The 19,758-nt window shown below is 42.5% G+C and overlaps 1 protein-coding gene across 2 annotated transcripts in view; it reads left to right on the top strand.

The window, feature by feature from the left end:
* Positions 1–17,698, top strand: part of LOC129837191 (beta-1,4-galactosyltransferase 3-like) — a 34,602-nt gene extending 16,904 nt beyond the window's left edge. For both annotated transcript variants that reach the window (XM_055903132.1, XM_055903131.1), the window contains 6 exons: positions 6,683–7,965; positions 9,428–9,663; positions 13,208–13,395; positions 13,625–13,747; positions 13,935–14,039; positions 14,253–17,698. In XM_055903132.1, coding sequence (XP_055759107.1) covers positions 7,680–7,965; positions 9,428–9,663; positions 13,208–13,395; positions 13,625–13,747; positions 13,935–14,039; positions 14,253–14,514 — 1,200 coding nt within the window. In that variant the 5' untranslated portion in view covers positions 6,683–7,679 and the 3' untranslated portion in view covers positions 14,515–17,698. The remainder of the gene's footprint in view (positions 1–6,682; positions 7,966–9,427; positions 9,664–13,207; positions 13,396–13,624; positions 13,748–13,934; positions 14,040–14,252) is intronic.
* The last annotated feature ends 2,060 nt before the right edge of the window (positions 17,699–19,758 follow it).

Raw genomic sequence — 19,758 nt, forward strand, 5'->3', positions numbered from 1 at the left:
GATTGACTTGGAGTTACATTGTGTTTAGTTTTCCCTTTATTTTTTTGAGCAGTGTACATTTTGCATACTTCTCGCTCTCTCTGCTACCCTTCCATCCCTCCCCACCTCATTTCTCTCTTTCCTCGTCCCCCTCGCTGTCTACTATTCTCTCATCCATTCCAGTGTTTGAGAGTATGCATGTGTACATACAGTATGCATGTAATATTGATGGCTCCAGGCAGAAAAGGATTGTCCCATATCTTGCCTGTAATCTTCCATAGCTGCCATCACTCAGTCTAAAGTGTGTGCTGCTTTACAGTCTGAGGAGGGAGGGGGTGACGTGAGGAGGTGGAAGAACACTGGAGGGAAGATGTTTGTTTTGGCTGACTCGTGCCTGCATGAGCTAGTGATGCCAGTTCTACCTCTTTGACTTTCAAATGTCGAGACTCGAGAGCGAGGGAATGCAGCCTAGATTGAACGCTGGTGAGACAACTAAACTAGCCACTTGCATTGGGCCTACTCTGCTTCCTCTCTCCCTCTCCTTTTGTCATTCTCAGATTCCCTCACATAGCATCACATAGCCTGAGGAACAGGGGCATCTAAATCAAGTCACTGGCTCTTTTTTTTTATATGTGTGCTGAGAAGGCAAGGCCCTGGCTTTGTCAAGGGAGTTGCCAGCTGCCAAGTTGTCCTGCTACACTATATCCCAGGCAGCAACCCTATATCCCATTTCAAGTCAATACGGCACCTGAGCACTTAATCGGGCTGGGATGATACTATACACACCCTGACTATTCATGTAAACACCTGTGAAACTGCAGTGGACATTGGACATACGGTAGTATAGTGTGCATTTAAACCGTAGTAAATGAAGGGTATCATGTTTGGTCTAAGGATTTGGCCACTATGCCTATATGGTTGCGCTCTACGTGATGCTGCTGGCCACACTCATTTGAGAGGACTGCCTGAGAAGTTCCACCTTCCATCTGCTCATATTTAAAGTTGCAAACAAAAAAGTACTCATCAAAGCAAATGTTTTTTTTCCTTCTTTCTCTCCTCACTCCCTCCCTCTTTCTAGTTCTCTCCTTCCTGTTCCAGTATCTACACATTTTGCCGACTCATGTCATGCTATCACCCTCTTGTCTTTCCATTTCGCTGTCTGTCTAATGAACTTGTTTCCTCATTGTCTGGGGATTAAGGAGTATTGAAGCTGAAAAGGTGGGGTAAGGGAGATTTCTGTTGAAACTGATGTGCTCACATTTTCAGATCACACACACGCATATCAGGGTTTCTGTTATGAAAATGTGGCGCCGGACATTTGACCAGCAGCACTTTAATTTACCAGACATTTGAGAAATGTACCGAACCCATGTGCATTGGGTGCGTAACCTGAATAGGGCGTCCACCCACGGTGCTCAGAATGACAATCACATTTAGAATATGGTAATTCATCTTAACAGAAAATGTAAGTTGAGGACATGTATCCTTACCGTGTACTTTGAAGATGTTAAAATAACTGTCCACATTTACTTTCCCTCAGCCAACAAGATGAGAAACAAACCCAATCACTAGCATAGGCCGAGCACGAGTTTCAAGTTTGGGGAAGCACATTTTCACCATTAAAATGCACCATTATAATATAGCATTCCATGCATCATAAATCTGCAAATGCGATGTAAGAGAGCCTACTATTTGTAATGTGATGAGTAGATTGGATAGTCATTTAGGCTAATAATAATACTCAGACTGCTCAATGCATGGCTGAGCGCGTGTAGTGTAGAGGCCTCGGCAATAGTCGGTCGGATAAGTTTATTTCTTTGCATGGGAAAAACTAATTTCATGCAATTCTACTGCGTTTGACATTAGCTGTGTGTGTGTATAAAATACTTTTATAAAATAGGCTACTAAAAGCATGATTTGGCCACAGAGGATCTTTAGCTGACCCTTGCCTTAAAAAAACTAAAAAACAAGCCTACAGTCGGAAGGAAAGGCAGTCCGCGCAATTTGGTCAGCGCGTGCTGCAAATAACAAATAGATAATTTAAAGTCAAATGTTTTGTCATATGCGCCAAATACAACAGGTATAGACTTCACCGTGAATTGATTACTTAACCTGTTTGGCGTGCAAGCCCGACGTCGGTACACTTATGACAACAGCCACTTCAAATGCAGGGCGCGAAATTCAAAATATATATTTTTTTAATATTTAACTTTCACACATTAACAAGTCCAATACATGAAAGGTACACATCTCGTGAATCCAGCCAACATGTCCGATTTTTAAAATGTTTTACAGGGAAGACAAAAATATGTAAATCTATTAGCTAACCACGTTAGCAAAAGACTCTTAAAGAAGACACTTTTATTACTCCATCAGTTTTTGACTCCATCAGTAGCTATCACAAATTCGGCCAAATAAAGATATAAATAGCCACTAACCAAGAAACAACCTCATCAGATGACAGTCTGATAACATATTTATTGTATAGCATATGTTTTTATTTTTTTAAATGTACATATTTCAGGTATAAATCATAGTTTACATTGCAGCTACATTCAGAAATTGCACCGAAAGCAGCCATAATATTTACAGACACCAACGTCAAATACCTAATTACTCATCATAAAACATTTCTGAAAAATACATAGTGTACAGCAAATGACAGACAGGCATCTTGTGATGCCAGACAATATTTCAGATTTATTAAGTGTTTTACAGCGAAAACAAAATGTAGCGTTATATTAGCTTAGCACAATAGCCAGAAACACTTGGGCGACTACGACAGATATATGAAACAACATCATAAAATGGGTCTTACTTTTGCTGATCTTTCATCAGAATGTTGAACAAGGTGTCCTTTGTCCAGATGAGTCGTTGTTTGGATTCAGAATGGCAACTTTCTCTCTCCATTTAGCAAGCGTGCTAGCCGGGTTGCACGGATCTCTCCATGTAAACAAACGGAAGAGAACGGAACACGGCAAAACTCCCGAAAAAATTTAAATAATCTGATGAAACTATATTGAAAAAACATACTTTACGATGATATGGTGACATGTATCAAATGAAATCAAAGCCGGAAATAATAGTCGCCTATAACGTCAGCAAAACAAAAGGCAACCCCACTGTCCAAATCGCGTTCTTCAGAGTACCAGAAATGGGGTACACGTCATTCCAAGAGGATTTATTCCATCCCAGATCGAGATAATCACCTAATTTCTTCTCTCACAGCCTTCTTGACACCCAGAGGAAGGTGTATGACGTGCATGTATACTAATAGCTCTTGTGCCCATTTATAGGCAGGAAGAGGAAGAGAGCATCGATTTCAGACTTTGAACTTCCGGGTCAGGAAAGGTGCTGCAGAATGAGTTCTGTTTCACTCAGAGAAATAATTCAAACGGTTTTAGAAACTAGAGTGTTTTCTATCCAATAGTAATAATAATATGCATATTGTACGAGCAAGAATTGAGTACGAGGCCGTTTGAAATGGACACATTTTATCAGGCTACTCAATACTGCCCCTTGCAGCCATAAGAAGTTAAGTGCCCTTAACCAACAATGCAGTGTTTCAAAAAAGTACATTTACATTTACATTTAAGTCATTTAGCAGAAAAAAAAAAAAAAAGTACAAAAAAAAATTGCTAAATAAACGAAAGGAAAAATATGATTGGAGTTGCGACCGTCAGTGAAGAGGCCCAGTCAGGGATATTGCAATATTTCAAAATACAAATCATGGGAAGACAGTGTGGAAAGCAAATGGCTATTGCTGTAAAGACAATGAAAAGACTAATCTGTCTTTTAGTTGAGCGAACAACAATAGTAGACCCATCTTATTGGGACCAGTGGAGAGCATCGGCCCTATCACTGGTGACTGTGCATATTCACTCTTTATCATTGTTGGCTCACTGCCACTTAAAATATTGTTTTTGTAAAATGTCCTCCTCCAGTTTAGATGGATGTCATATTGTATTTGTGTCTCCCCTTCTCATTGGCCTATTATATGGACAACGTAGTTGTTATTGATTGTTTGTCAGTGTCAGCAGAGTAGGCTACCCTGTAATTTGTTGTATATTACTTTTTTTGAATTATTTTTATTTCTGGAGAGGAGTTTGCTAATAAGGCTACATAATTTTGCCGATTTTAATTTTCTTAAGGAAAGCTTAGCTTCCCCTAGCCTTATTGATGCACTGCCTGTGAGCCTATATCAATCTACCATCCACTATAGTAAAGTTTACCTATTTTTATTGGTCAGCTCGTCGAGAAGGAAATGGCCCAAATAGACTCTGGGACAGTTGTGGGATGATGGATCCTAAATTCATACAACCAGTAGACCTAGGCTACATAGAACAACGTTAAAAAGCAATGAATCTGATGCGACGGATAAGAACGTTTAGTTTAAAATGTTGATAAACCAATTTTTTCTTACCATTATTAGTGCAACAATGCACACAAGGCAACGTGTGAATGTGCATTTGGCTACTGGACAATGAAACAAAGTTGATGGCACATGAGAGAAATAGGCTACTAGTATCAATGGCATATGGATGTCTGTATAAAATAATTGCCTCCACGGATATGGTCAGATTTTGTCTAGGCTACTTTGAAGCAAGGTTAAACATGCCTCTTAATATGTAGTAAAACATTCAGGTTTCAAGCAATTACAGTGCATTCGGAAAGAATTCAGACCCCTTTTTCCAAATTACAGCCTTGTTCTAAAATGTATGAAATAGTGTTTCCCCCTCAATCTACACACAATGCCCCATAATGACAAAGCAAAAACAGGTTGTGCAAATTTGTAGTTTTAGTATTGTAGTATTTTTTTTTAACTTGATGACATCTACATCAGACCCTTTACCCAGTCCTTTGTTGAAGCACATTTTGGCAGCGATTTGTCCCAGGTCTTCTTGGGTATGACACTACAAGCTTGGCACACCTGTATTTGGTGAGTTTCTCCCATTCTTCTCTGCAGATCCTTTCAAGCTCTGTCCGGTTGGATGGGGAGCGTCGCTGTACAGCTACATTATTTTCAGGTTTCTCCAGACACGTTCGATCGGGCTCTGGCTGGGCCACTCAATGACATTCAGAGACTTGTCCCGAAGCCACACCTGTGTTATCTTGACTGTGCTTAGGGTCGTTGTCCTGTTTTGAAGGTCAACCGTCCTGAGCGCTCTGGAGCAGGTTTTCATCAAGGATCTCTCTGTACTTTGCTCCGTTCATCTTTCCCTCAATCCTGACTAGTCTCCCTGCACCTGAAAAACATCCCCACAGCATGATGCTGCCACCACCATGCTTCACCGTAGGGATGGTGCCAGGTTTCATCCAGGTGTGATGCTTGGCATTCAGACCAATCTTGGTTTCATCAGACTAGAGAATCTTGCTTCTCATGGTCATCTGCGAGTCCTTTAGGTACGTTTTGGCAAACTCCAAACGCGCTGTCATGTGCCTTTTACTGAGGAGTGGCTTCCGTCTGGCCACTCTACCATAAAGACCTGATTGGTGGCGTGCTGCAGAGGAACTCTGGAGCTCTGTCAGGGTGACCATCGGGTTCTTTGTCACCTCCATGAGCAAGGCCCTTCTCCCTCGATTGCTCAGTTTGGCCAGGCGGTCAGCTCTAGAAAGAGTCTTGGTGGTTCCGAACTTCTTCCATTTAAGAAAGATGGAGGCCACTGTGTTCTTGGGGACCTTCAAAAAGGAATATATTTTTTGGTACCCTTCCCCAGATCTGTGCCTTGACACAATCCTGTCTCAGAGCTCTACGGACAAATCCTTTGACCTCATGGCTTAGTTTTTGCTCTGACATGCACTGTCAACTGTGGGACAAAAAGGCTGTATTGTGCGTGTGATGCATAAAGAATATACGTACCAATTTAATTCTACAAAATTATGCATATTAACCCATAGACCGATATGCATGACTGGTCAAATATATTTCCATCAATGAGTAGGCAAAAAAGCATTATTTCGCAATGTTTTTTTGGGGGGGGGGGGCAAATTGGTGCCAATTTCATTTATCGGCGTTTAAATGTTTTTTTATGGCCAAAAGCCTGCTGTTACTGGCTAACAGAAACCCTGATACATATCATTATTATACATGCACACACCCTCGCCCATTGACTCTCATCCTGTTTTCTGCAACTCTATCTCTCTACCATTCTGCCAATCCCTGGGCTCTCCATGTGGGATTAGGATTAGAGTTAGTCTGAGGCTGGCGTCTTTAATGTGCACTAATTGATTCGTGAGTGCCGACGTGTCGGGTATTCTCCAAGCGATAGCCATCACAAGGAAGGAGGATTACGCGAGCACAAGTAGCAGGACCGTTTAACGACCCACAATCGTTCTATGGTCTGCCTGAGGGATAGTGGTAGTAGTAGGACCTTTTCCTAGAGCTAGAACGTCCACTGCTTTCTATCTTGATTCTCTGCATCGCTTCTGAGCTTGTGTTTCTTTCTGCTCCTCGGTTGCTGCCAGCAGTCTGTTCTCTTTGAAGGCGTCCGTATTGGAGTTCCTGTTATGCCTGATTCCTCCTGGCTCTCTCCAGCTGGTCTGTTTAGCTGAAAACAAACAAGCTGTTTGTTCCGGCTGTGCATCATGTATGTGGTAAACAGTTAGTCTAATTGGGAAAGATGCTAGCAGCAACAATAGATTATTATAGGATGTCAATCGTAACAACTTCTTAACCACCTACCTCGCTCTCATTGTCTTTCAGAGCACCATTATCGTGATTGGTCCGAGCCCCTGTCCGCCACGCCTGGTGGACCCCTCCCCCTTGGAAGCATCTCTCAGCCCAGAGTGTCAGTCAGAATGAGACAATAGCCGCAGTCGACATTGGACCTTCCCCTTTCTCTCTTTGCTCTCTGTCTGCCCCGTCCCCACACCCTTCCCCTAACACACACACACACACACACACACACACAGCCAGCCCCTGACTACTCTTTCCACTGTACTGGTTTCGGTCCACTCCCTCTTCCTACCTCTCTAGCTGCCTGTGCTCCCTTTTTGTTGTTGGTAACTGTTTGTTTAGAGGGCCCCCATGAGAGTAGCAGCTAGAGAACACAAGGCAGCACAACAGCACCCAGTCAGCCATTTTACTGGAAACAAACGAGCTGTGGTGGTGGTTTGGACACTGATGGAATTCTAGTAGCATGATGTTGGGCTGGCATCGCCACCACACGCCATCAATGACCCAGAGGGCCACCAGCAGACTTTGGAGATCGACACATCTCAACTTGTGGTGGGACAAGAGATTGAAATAAAGACATCAATCTTTTTTTCAGGATATTTTTTTTTACCTCCTTTTTTGCTTCTCCAGTGATCAGCTAAACCAAAGTGCCTTTCTTGGTTTCTCACTGTGCTTTTACTATAAACTTGATCTAACTTCATATTACACTCCGATATCTGAAAATAGATTTAAAAGAAACATTTCAACATCTCAAGGATTTTGCACTTTTCATTGATGCACCTCCATACCATTGCCTGTTGCACTTGTCATATCATACCTGTCGCACAATACTGACAGTGCCCGCTTGTTTACAGTAAAAACATACACCCCCATTCCGACTGTTGACAATCCCACCCCGTATTTCACCCAGCCACAAAGTAAGCATTCTCTCACAGCGTTCCTCTAGTGTAGGTTGCTAGGACTAACGAAGCCAAACCTATCACCAAACCGCTCTCCAAGTTCCTTGTGACGCAGAGCCGGCGACATGGCGACGTGGCTACAGTCAAAATGGCGCTACCTGTTCATGTTCCTGGGTGTCCAGCTGGTTGTCATGGCTCTGCTGTCCCGCGAGGGCTACCACAAGCGAGTGTCGTACTTCATCAGGATTTTCCGCAAGCCGGAGACCACTGCTTCGGGGATGTCCGGTGCCAGCTCGCCCCACGTGCGCAATCACACGGGCAGTGACGTCTACGCCAACTTGTCCCTCCTGGCCAAGGCCCACGGCCGGGGCGAGTACATGCCCTACTGCCCCAAGACGTCTCCCCTGATAGGTGAGTTCACACACAGAAATAGAAGTCCTAGAACTGGCAGCCTCATTTATATTTCTGAGTTCACCAGCCGCCGTCTTCAGTTACCCAGCGCTCCCCGTACCTCTTACTTCATTCCCTCTCCAGACTGAAACTGAAGAGGGAATGTTTTTTTATAATGTACGCCAGAATAATACTTTCTCGTAAAAAGAAAGTGGCTCAGATACTTGATAAGTGTGGCAGAAAACGTAATGTGAAATGTGGCCAGTCAGAAAGCCTCGGTTGGTTTGATGTGAAAGGGAATTTCCAAATAATTCCACATATGCAACTGACCTTGCTTGTTAGTTGGCTACTGATCTGACCAGGTTGGATGGGTAGTGGGCGTGCCAAATTTCGGTAGGAGAAATCCTGTTTGGAGAATTCTGTATTTCCTGCTTATTCTGTTCTGATTCCGGGAGTCCTTCACCCAGGATTTCTGGGAAAGTTACCAGAATTGAGTAGACATGATATGGTGGAACCTTGGCTTTACCTATACAGTCAGGAATTGTTCAATGATGGCCCCTAGTAAGGGAAGGCAGGATGTGTTTTAACTTTGAGATCATTCAAACTGAGCCAAGACTTGGCGGCGGCTGACCCAACAGGAGTGTTTGTTGTACGCTTCAACTTGAGGGTCTGAATATACTTGTGTTCAAATGGTCAGTTTACCTCGTGTCCAACTTCCTACTTTTTTGCATTCAAATTTGGATATACACACTGAAACTAAGAGATTTGCCTACAGCAAAGGCTCCTACAATGTTTTGCTGTGCCCTTTTATTTATTGGGATTTTTTTAACCTTTATTTAACTAGGCAAGTCAGTTAAGAACATATTCTTATTTTCAATGACGGCCCAGGAACAGTGGGTTAACTGCCTTGTTCAGGGGCAGAACGACATATTACCTTGTTAGCACGGGGATTCGATCTTACAACCTTTCGGTTACAAGTCCAACGCTCTAACCACTAGGCTACCTACTTCCCCAATCAGTAGGTTGTCCATGCTAGCATGCTCGTTCTAACAGGGTTTTGGGGATTTGATATCCTTTTTTTCTTTTTTTTTACATGAGACGACAGCATGTTCCAGCAGTGGTTACTGACTTTGAAGTGACAAACTTCAAAGCACATAGGCTACATAGCCTAGGCCTACACTCCCCCATGTATTTATTTGGACCGTGAAGCTAAAACTTAAAAATTTGTCTCTATACTGCAGCATTTTGGATTGGAGATAGGTTTTATATGAGACGACCGAACAGAATTGATTAAAGGGGGCACACTGCATTCTGTACTGTCGTCTCATGTAAAACATTTGATCCCAAAAACACTGTTAGAACAAGCATGCTAGCATGGACAACCTACTGATTTTTTATTTATTCGTGTGTGTTACGATATAGGTCTAGCAATAAAATGCTGTTATGACATCTAGCTTCTTCTCATCCCCGTTTCTCTTATCAGGTGGACCGATCCACGTCAGCTTTCCTTCTGGGTTGACACTGGCCCAAGTTGCGCGGAAGAATCCATTGGTGGTCCTCGGGGGGCGCTACAGGCCGCCTGACTGTGAGGCACGGCACCGCACCGCCATAATCATTCCCCACAGAAACCGGGAGCACCACCTGAAGTTCCTCCTCTACTACCTTCACCCATTCTTACAGCGACAGCAGCTCAACTACGGCATCTACGTCATCCACCAGGTGAAATGCATACATATATACACACACACATTGTTTCAAAAGGTTAATTTTGAAGGGGCAATCGTCAGTTGCTACATACCTTTTTGGATGTATAAATTAATGATATGTACCCATTTGATTCTTGAAGAATATAACTTATAAATGCCTCATGAGTTTAGTTCAACTGTTACACTCCATGAGAACCCAACATATAAGTTTGTTTTTCTCCAATGTTTGTAAACAAAGTAAATGTAAACAAACACTGTCTAGCCTCAAAACATGTTTGAAACTGTCATGAATGGTCAGTCCTTGCATCCATAGCTCTATGAATTGGAGTGGGTACACATTTCTCCATCCCTCAGCCTTTTACCGAAACGGGGTTGTGAAAAACACTGTTTCAACTGATGATTGCTGTTTTAAAGACAACATTAATGTTATCAATTGATTGTGCAATCTGTAACATAGCCTATCAGTGTGAATATGTTCTTTACTCTTCCTACAATTGACCAAAATATATATTCATTTGGACTACGTTCTAGCTGTAGTAGTGAGGCCAAGTATACATTCAGCCTAGATCAAAACCACCCTCTGGTGTCCTAACCATGGAATCAGACACAGCCTTATGGTTGAAAGATGCTTACCAGAAGGCTTAACCGAGTTTAATCTTCTTAACAACTTGTAGCAATCCCTTTGTTTACACTTTAAACAAGCAATTTGTCTTACCCTCACACTGTTAGCAAAGTTGTCACTGCCTGCTTGTTGTTTACCTGCAACATATGAACGCCAAGCCAACCTCTACCAAGTTAGCATCTCAAAATGAAACTGGCTCTAAGGCATTTATCATTAGAAAGATGTTACAGCATCATGTCTAAAGCATTTATTCATAACTCTGCATGTGTGCAGTATTTTTGCGTAACCAGTGCCAGATAACACTCAACTCAAACAAGATAATGCAGGCTAGCAGCAGTTCAAGCATTTGCATGTCTTCAGCTGTGGTTGGTTGTCATAGTTACACACACACACTGAACCACAGGAACAAATACTACTCATGCTATTGACCTCAGTAACTCTCTCAAATGTCATATCTTGCCAGGTGTAATCCTTCTGAGATGATTTTTAGTTTAGTGAATATTATTAGACCATTTGAGTGTATGCTGTAATATTTTTTTTATGTATTTAACCTTGATTTAACCAGGAAGGGCTAATTGAGATTTGATATCTATTTTTCAAGAGCGTCCTGGCCAATTTACAGATGATCAGTTGTACTGTAAATAATCAGACTATTGATTTCATTATATGTAGACTACACAATTAATTTCCATGTTGAATAGTTGCAGGTGACTAGGGTCTGGTTTCAATGATGGACTCTTCTGGTATAGAGGAACTAGTAATTCAATACCTATGTCGATAAGGGAAAAATATATTTCCGAACACTCGCCCAACAAATCACGAGGCAGACATGCCAGAACGCTGTATGTCATTAGTGGATACTTTCACTGCTCTCAGGGCAGGTCTGCCAGGTTTGACTAGAGTAAGTGACTTTTCATAGCAGGTTAGGAGAATTAGGTTAAGGTTAGGAAAAGGGCTAGGGTTAGCTAAAACGCAAAAATTGTCCCGACTCAAATATGTAGCTACAACCAGCCCTGAGAACAGTCTTGGTTTCCACTAATGTGATCCACGTTGCTATTCAAAGCCAAACGTTGCCGTCAAAGCCTTTGCAGTGGTTTTAATAATGGTAGTTGATGCAAACTAGCCACTTGCGAAATCCACTCATTAAAAATAACCTCAATGATCTCCATCTTGCTAGCTACTATGTAGTATTATATTCAAGCAGATAAAGTAGTGACCTAGGCAGTGACGTAGTTCCTCTATGCCAACAGAGTCCATCATTGAAACCAGACCTGTGTTGCCTACGGTCGGCTTTACGAGACTACTAACGGAGAATAAACTGTATAAAAATGAAGTCGCACACTCCATATATTTAATGGGTTAACCCCATTACCCGTTATTGTTGTATGGAACCAAAGTCAGTGTTTACCCTATATTCATTTAGCAGCGGGGGGCCAAATATGATATATGCACTACATTGTCAAAAGTATGTGGACACCCCTTCAAATTAGTGGTTTTGGCTATTTCAACCACACCCGTTGCTGACAGGTGTGTAAAATCAAGCACACCGCCATGCAATCTCCATAGACAAACATTGGCAGTTGACTGGCCCGTACTGAAGAGCACAGTGACTTTCAACACGTCACCGTCATAGGATGCCACCTTTCCATGAAGTCAGTTCGTCAAATTTCTTCCCTGCTTGAACTGCCCCGGTCAACTGTAAGTGCTGTTTTTGTGAATTGGAAACGTCTAAGAACAACAACGTCTCAGCCGCAAAGTGGTAGGCCACACAAGCTCACAGAACGGGACGGCCAAGTGCTGAAGCACGTGGTGCGTAAAAATCCTCTGTCCTCGGGTTGCAACACTCACTACCGAGTTCCAAACTGCCTCTGGAAGCAGCGTCAGCACACGAACTGTTCGTCGGGAGCTTCATGAAATTGGTTTCCATGGCCCGAGCAGCTGCATACAAGCCTAAGATCACAATGCGCTATGCCAAGCGTCGGCTGGAGTGGTGTAAGGCTCGCCACCATTTGACTCTAGAGCAGTGGAAACGTGTTCTCTGGAGTGATGAATCACTCTTCACCATCTGGCAGTCCGACAGACGAATCTGGGTTTGGCGGATGCCAGGAGAATGCTACCTGCCCTAATGCATATAGTGCCAACTGTAAGTTGGTGGAGGAGGAATAATGGTTGGGGGCTATTTGTCATGTTCCAGGCTAGGCCCCTTAGTTCCAGTGAAGGGAAATCTTAACTTGGTGGCAACGGTTTGGGGAAGGCCCTTTCCTGTTTCAGCATAACAACAGTGCACAAAGCGAGGTCCATACAGAGATGGTTTGTTGATCAGTGTGGAAGAACTTGACTTGCCTGCACAGAGCCCTGACCGCAAACCTATCAAACACCTTTGGGATGAATTGGAATGTAGACTGCGAGCCAGGCCTAATCGCCCAACATCAGTGCCCGACCTCACTAATGCTCTTGTGGCTGAATGGAAGCCCCCGCAGCAATGTTCCAACATCTAGTGGAAAGCCTTCCCAGAAGAGTGGAGGCTGTTATAGCAGCAAATGGATGACCAACCCCATATTAATGCCCATGATTTTCAAATGTTTGACAAACAGGTGTCCACATACTTTTTGCCATGTAGTGTATTTTTATCTCCAATCTATCGTTCTGCTGAGATGCACTTTTAAATGGATAGTCATTAGCTCAATGACTGGAAGTCTATGGGAACAGCTAGCATGTCATTGCAATACCGCTTGCAGCAATGCGCCCCGTTACCCTTGCCACCACTGAAGAAAGAAAAAATCCCGAGGGAAATAGTGAACGTTCATATAGAATAACCTATTATTATTGTTATAATTTGTATAGAGTGAATGTCAATATTGAATATTTGCAGGTTGTTGCTGACATAAGGGTCTCTAAAGGCCAAATAAAAAATGTCTTACTTGTTCCTCTTTAGGCTGGTAACTACACGTTTAACCGGGCCAAGCTAATGAACGTTGGGTTCCGGGAGGCCATGCGGGAGGAGGACTGGGACTGCCTGTTCTTCCATGATGTGGACCTCATCCCTGAGGACGACCGCAACACCTACATGTGCGATGCCAACCCCAAGCATGCCGCCATCGCCATGGACAAGTTTGGATATAAGTCAGTCTATTCTCTTTTTTGATTTTTTTTTGCTTCTTTTTCCCCTTATGTTATTAGTTCCTCTTTTCAACGTAAGCCGCATTGATTTTCACTAGTTTATTCAACACAAAATGTATTATATTTTAGTTGTCATTTAGTTCTTTCATTATGCGTGGCTTCACTCATTTCGGATTTCACTTGTTCCCTATCTGAGGTTAAAAAAAAAAAAATTATCCTGTCATTCTCCTAGGCTGCCATACAAGATGTATTTCGGAGGGGTGTCAGCATTGTCTCCACTGCACTACCTGAAGATGAACGGCTTCCCCAACAACTACTGGGGCTGGGGAGGAGAGGACGATGACATTGGAGTCAGGTGAGAGGGGTCCTTGGGAGTTTTGGGGGTGGAACATTGAGCCAATTCATTGAGCTATGGACCCATTGTGGTTTGTTCTGTCTAACAAAAGGATACAATTTAAATTCACGGAATAATCCTATTATTTATAATAGATAATAACCCAATTAAAATTATTTATCTTTCCTTCCCTCTCTCCCATTCTCAGAGTATCCCTAGGAGGGATGTTCATCTCTCGTCCATCGGTGAAGGTGGGCCGATACAAGATGATCAAACACAAGCTGGACAAGGGAAACGATGTGAACCCCAGGAGGTATGGTACAGGACTGACACATGTTTGTGTATGGCTGGGGTCCATTCAGTAGGGTGACACGTTCAGATTCTTTCAAATAGGCAGCACATTGTATCTGTACATTTTTTTATTTCCATCTGCTACCGAATGTTAGCCCTCTATCGAATAAGACCTAGGTCTGTTGAATAAACCCACAGTCCATCACTAAAATCCCCTCTCCCTGCCTCCCCCTAGGTTCAACATGCTGGCCAAGACGCGTCAGACGTGGAAGCTGGACGGCATGAACACTGTGGACTACGAGGTGCTGTCACGTGACCACTTCCCCCTCTACACCAACATCACTGTGCACATCGGCACCGAGGCCGGCCTGCATGCCACGGCGCCGTCCCCAAAGATCCCCGCCAAAGCCCCAGCAAAGCCGCCAGTCGAAGCCCCCACCAAACCTCCAGCCAAGCTCCAACAGGAACAAAAACAGAACCAACTCACGAACCACTGACTTGGACCACCTTTACCCACTCCACTCCCATCCACCACCGACTCTCCCCTCCTAACTTATGCCTGGGAGCAGGGATGTGAGAGGGGGCCCTGGACACTAAAATCGCTCCTTTCTTTGCCTTCACACCTCATATCAACGCCTACAGTGGGGAGAGGTGGGTGGCTCCCCCTATTGGACTAGAGGCCATTATACGCACATGCCTTTTCCTTCTGTTCCTTCCTCTGGTCTGATCATCATTATCAACTGAGACTTTAACAATAGCATAGCAGAGACTGAACCGAAGACCAATGCTCTCCACTGCCTAGATAGAATCTGTGGGCCGAGGCTTTGTCTGTCTAAATGATTTACTGTCGCATTCTCCACCCTAGTTGTGAATCTCGAGCTTCTCCAGCTATGTATCACCACTCCACTGACTGACTCTATGAAAGGGACTTATGGTAGAGGAGAGAAAAAAAACTGACTCTATGAGTTTATATCGCTGCCGAAAACCCCCGTTGCCTTAGAAAAACCTGTCTTGTTCTATTTGTCCTTTTAGTAGAATTTCAGGTCGAGAGTTATGAATGGAACCGGTTTCTAGTGATAGCAAGATTAGGGGATAGAATAAATAAATGAAAAACCATTTTATGCTACTGATATTGCAATAGCATATGGGTCTTTCTGCTGATTAGGTGGCTTTTGAGTAGTGTAACTTGGTGAGAACTTGATTTCACCCAATTTTAACATTCTGCCATAAAGAGCACATGTTCAAAACACGGTTTCCCATCTCGAGGTCAAATTAAAGAAATGACCATAGTAGGTGCCAAATAAAGTAACAGGGTTGACCGTAACCGGGATAAGTCGGCCATAAATCCCCTTGTGACACAGGGAATGGAAGCTTGTTGTGTGCAAATTAAATTGTTCAAACATTTCTAGCCTGTCTATTTATGGGTAACAGGGTAGACATGTTATCTTCGACCTGCTCTTTTTTCCATCAAAAAACACCAGACAATAGCCAAAAAGAGTAGAACCAGCTCACCTGCTTGTACACTATGATTTGACTATATGTTCAATCTTTCTTTTGAAAGAAATATTTAAAGAGGAATTTCACCATATTAAAATGAGAGTTCAGTTCACTTTTTTTTTCTTTAAAATGAATCACTAATCACATTAAATAATTAAGTCTTCAGAAATTACTTTGTCAAAGCAACAAAATAACTAGGGCTTTCAAATAATGGTGAGGTTAAGTGGGTTAAAATCTTCCTCGAAGTCACAGTATGCTTAGAGGGATATGCCAAATTCTGAATTTTGGCAGTTTAAAAAGTCTTTATTAAATTAGATTTATTAAATTTTCCATGTGGTCAGTATTAAAGGGCACTTCATTTAAAGAACAGGCTTTTAATATTTAATTTCTACTTAATATATCAAAGGGATGCAAAAGGCACTAATTTCAGAACGACCCATATGTAACTGATTTTACAGTTTAATATTATACGGAGTGAAGCTGCTACCCTGAATATTGACATGGGTAAGTGCTGTTTGCAATTAGCGTGGTAGTCACCCCCTGGGCCCGTCTTCATAAAGCATCTGAGTAGGAGTACTGATCTAGGATCAGGTCCTCCGTGTTCATATCAAATTCATTATGACAAAGGCAACAATGATCTTATATCAGAACACCTAGTCTGAGGGACATGCACAAAACAGGCCCTGAATATCTAGGCTGATTTATTGAACGATTTTCTCACAGTAGGTTCACAGTTCTGGCACAGCTTTTTGGTATGGTTGGGTTTTATCACTACAATCAGAATGTGTCTTTCCTCCAGTTATCTCCTTCAATCTCTAGATTGCATTGACGTGGGGTTGCATTTTGCCTTGTCAAATAGAATAGGTGCGGGTGACATGATCAATGCACTGCCTTCAGGTGGGCTGGCTATAGTCACATCAGAATGGTAGTTTGTCATTGTGTTTTATCTTATTGTTTGTTACCTTATGGAGCTTTTCTGTTGGTTTCCTATGATTTGTCAATGTAGCTTAAAACTGAGGGATTGAAGTCCTAGTGGGCTCTCCATAGATCCCAAGTCTCTGACTATCTCCATACTCTAAATTTGCTGAAATCTTTGAAAACCAAGAGAGCTGAAAACCAGGAACTTTGTCCATGGATGACCAGAAACCACTATAATTAATTAGGTCTATAATTGGAATCAGACACTGGTAAGTGACGTGGAAACTAGTGCCAGTTTACTGTGTAGTACGCTCATTGGTTGTACTGATTCTGCTGAATCACTGATTTTAAAGATTTATATAGGTATACTGGGTTAGTATTTACAGCATTTCCCCACTAGCCATTCTTTCAACATTTTACATGTTTTATTTTGTGCTATGTAATATCTGTCACCCCCAGAATTCCCCAGTGCAATGTCCTCCTCACTGCATGGCTTGTCCCCTGACTTTCCTCTTTGCATGCTGTCTGGACCCTCTGACGAATATGATTGTTTACACTAGATCCCTACTGGGAATTGAACCTCTGTGTGTGCGTCACATAGAGGACTCAGGCCTCTTGGCTGAAACCAAAGATGGCTTCGAGAGAAGGCATTGTACGCCTGATAGTTGTGCTGGTGGTTTCATGCTGACATGGGAATAGATGCGATTCCACTTACTCCAGGTATGCTGAGGTTTTTGTGTGTGCTACTATCTGATCTAGGAATCTCTTGGCTGACCTGCTTCACTATGTAGGCTATGTCTTTACCTTTTCTACTCCATATGAAGCCTGATTATGCATGATACACAGACCCTGTATTAGATGAGTGAAATGTACAGAAAACCACAGACCACTATGACATGAATTCACATTTGAGTTTCTAGAAGCATGCTAAAGTGTATGCTTGTGTAGTGATTCGTAAGACGTATTTTATATGTACCTTTTTTAACACTTCATGTAGTGGTTTATTATATATCATGCAATTGTATTATCATGTCTATTTGTGCTCTGCAGTTTGCTTCAGTTGATGTATAGCTTGACTTTCACTCCATTATGATGTGGATATGCTGTCCAAGATGACTGCGCCTGAAGATGGAGCTCACCGCAGGGCATTGAAAATGTAACAAGGACAATGTGATACTGTATTTCTGATTTTAATTCCTCTCAATGAAGTCTGCACAGTCCAGAGTGGCCTTATACAATGATTAATAAACAAAGATTAGTCAAACACCTGTGAAGTTCCTTCTGACTGGATGAACTGTGTGGGTTACCCTTTCTGTAGTTGAACATGGCTCTGGTTGACAGTCTTGCAAGAGGCAATTTTTTTACACTATTGTAAAGTAGTCTGGCTGACAGCTCTTGGTCACAGCTCTTCGCTGTGTAGTCACGTGAGTTGCGTCAGACAGGCTAGTTGTAAAGAGGATATCTATTTGTGAAAAGTGACTTAAGATTCTTAAGAGTAAGAAATAATGAACAGCTTCTTGTCATAAATGATACAAAACAAATGCTTTTTACTATTTACACCAGGGCTCTCCAACCCTGTTCCTGGAGAGCTACCCTTCTGTAGGTTTTCACTCCAACCCCAGTTGTAACTAACCGGATTTCAGCTTATCAACTAGCTAATTAGTAGAATCGGGTGTGCTAGAAAAGGGTTGGAGCGAAAATCTACAGGAAGGTAGCTCTCCTGGAACAGGGTTGGAGAGCCCTGATGTACAAAGTCAAATGTATGATACAGTGCTAAAGATGCAACTGATTTACAAGAGGAATAAGATTCCCAGAACCGATCACTTTTTTGACTCTAATTGCCTCTTTGAACTTGCACCTAACCAGGTGTGCAAAATTGTAGTCATACTGTAACATGTAGCATTAGGAGAAGTGATAGTACTTTCAAGATCATCCCTAAATCCTTACTCAACCTTAACTCACTCCAAGGTTTCCTTCTTACCAGTGCAAGAACATTTATTGTTGATTTAATTTTTAAAAATTGGGTCTACTGTAGTGGGGAATTGTCACTGTTAGATACGTCTATTATAGTTTTACTGGACATTTAGAATTATTCCATTCGTTAATCCCGTCTCCCAAATATATTCCCTCTCCATAAACATGTCAGACTTTTCCAATGAAGGCTGTAAGGGGAGTGGCCCACCCTCTGGAGAAGCAGTCAAATCATCTATTTCACAAACACTCCATAACCTTATAACTTGTTAAACATCACATCCTCAAACTTCCCTACCCTCCCTCCTTTAGTCATCACCTCGTTCTGCTCTAACTGAACAGCGTTGCGTGTATCCAGATTATTTACCTATCCTGCCACTTACCAAAACAGTAGCCTCACTTTTTCTCCTAAAATATAACCAAATACCTAGATGGGCATTGACGTGGTCATGGGTACTGAAACAAAGGGTGGGCCAAAATCTCTGTTCAAGCCAGTCCCTAGCTTCTGCCACTTGTCAATACTTAGCCTATCAGTGAGCAGTGGTGGATATGTTCTAATCTAGGGGTGGTGCCAATGGAGCAAGGGGTTGGTTTGAGACTCGCACCCTGTCTGTTCCCACCCCTAGACAATTATTTTAGATCTGAAAGGATTATATGGATGTGTACACGACATGGCATTATCTCCAGGAGGGTGGTGTTTCCCATCTTGTTAGCTATCCATTCATAGGGAAAAGGTCTGCTTCTGGTCAGGGGTCTGTAATGACTGAATGTGTGCACAGTGGATTGGATGCACACACACACACACACACACTCAATGTAGGTTATATCAACAAAAAACAGCTAAACATTCAAAAAGATTAATTGATGATCATATGGCATAAATATGTAATGTTCCTTCATCCTTCTCCAAGATGATGAATGAGGATGAATGATCTTTCACCAATCGCCTTGACCTCAGGATTTGACATCAATGAGACGCTAGAGTAAAATGATCAATGATTATTCAAGATCAATGAGCATCTAGTAAAATGAGCAGGACCAAACAAAGGCGCAATAGGCCATAAGTCATGTAACACAAACTGAAACTAACAGTAACATCCCTTTTCTGTTGGCAAATGTACAGTCACTGGATAACAAACTGGATGAGCTCATTTCGAGTCTCCTGTCAACGGGACCTGAAAAACTGTAATATCCTATATTTCTCAGAGTCGTGGCTGAACGAGGACATGGACAATATACATCTCACTGGTTTTTCATCGTCAAAACCGGACAGCAGACCCGGTTAAGATGACGGGAGGATGGGTAGTGTCTCTGTTAACAGCTGGTTCACAACCTCTAATGTTATGGAAGTCTCA

This window comes from Salvelinus fontinalis, chromosome 38 (genome assembly GCF_029448725.1).
Source record: "Salvelinus fontinalis isolate EN_2023a chromosome 38, ASM2944872v1, whole genome shotgun sequence".
Lineage (NCBI taxonomy): Eukaryota > Metazoa > Chordata > Actinopteri > Salmoniformes > Salmonidae > Salvelinus > Salvelinus fontinalis.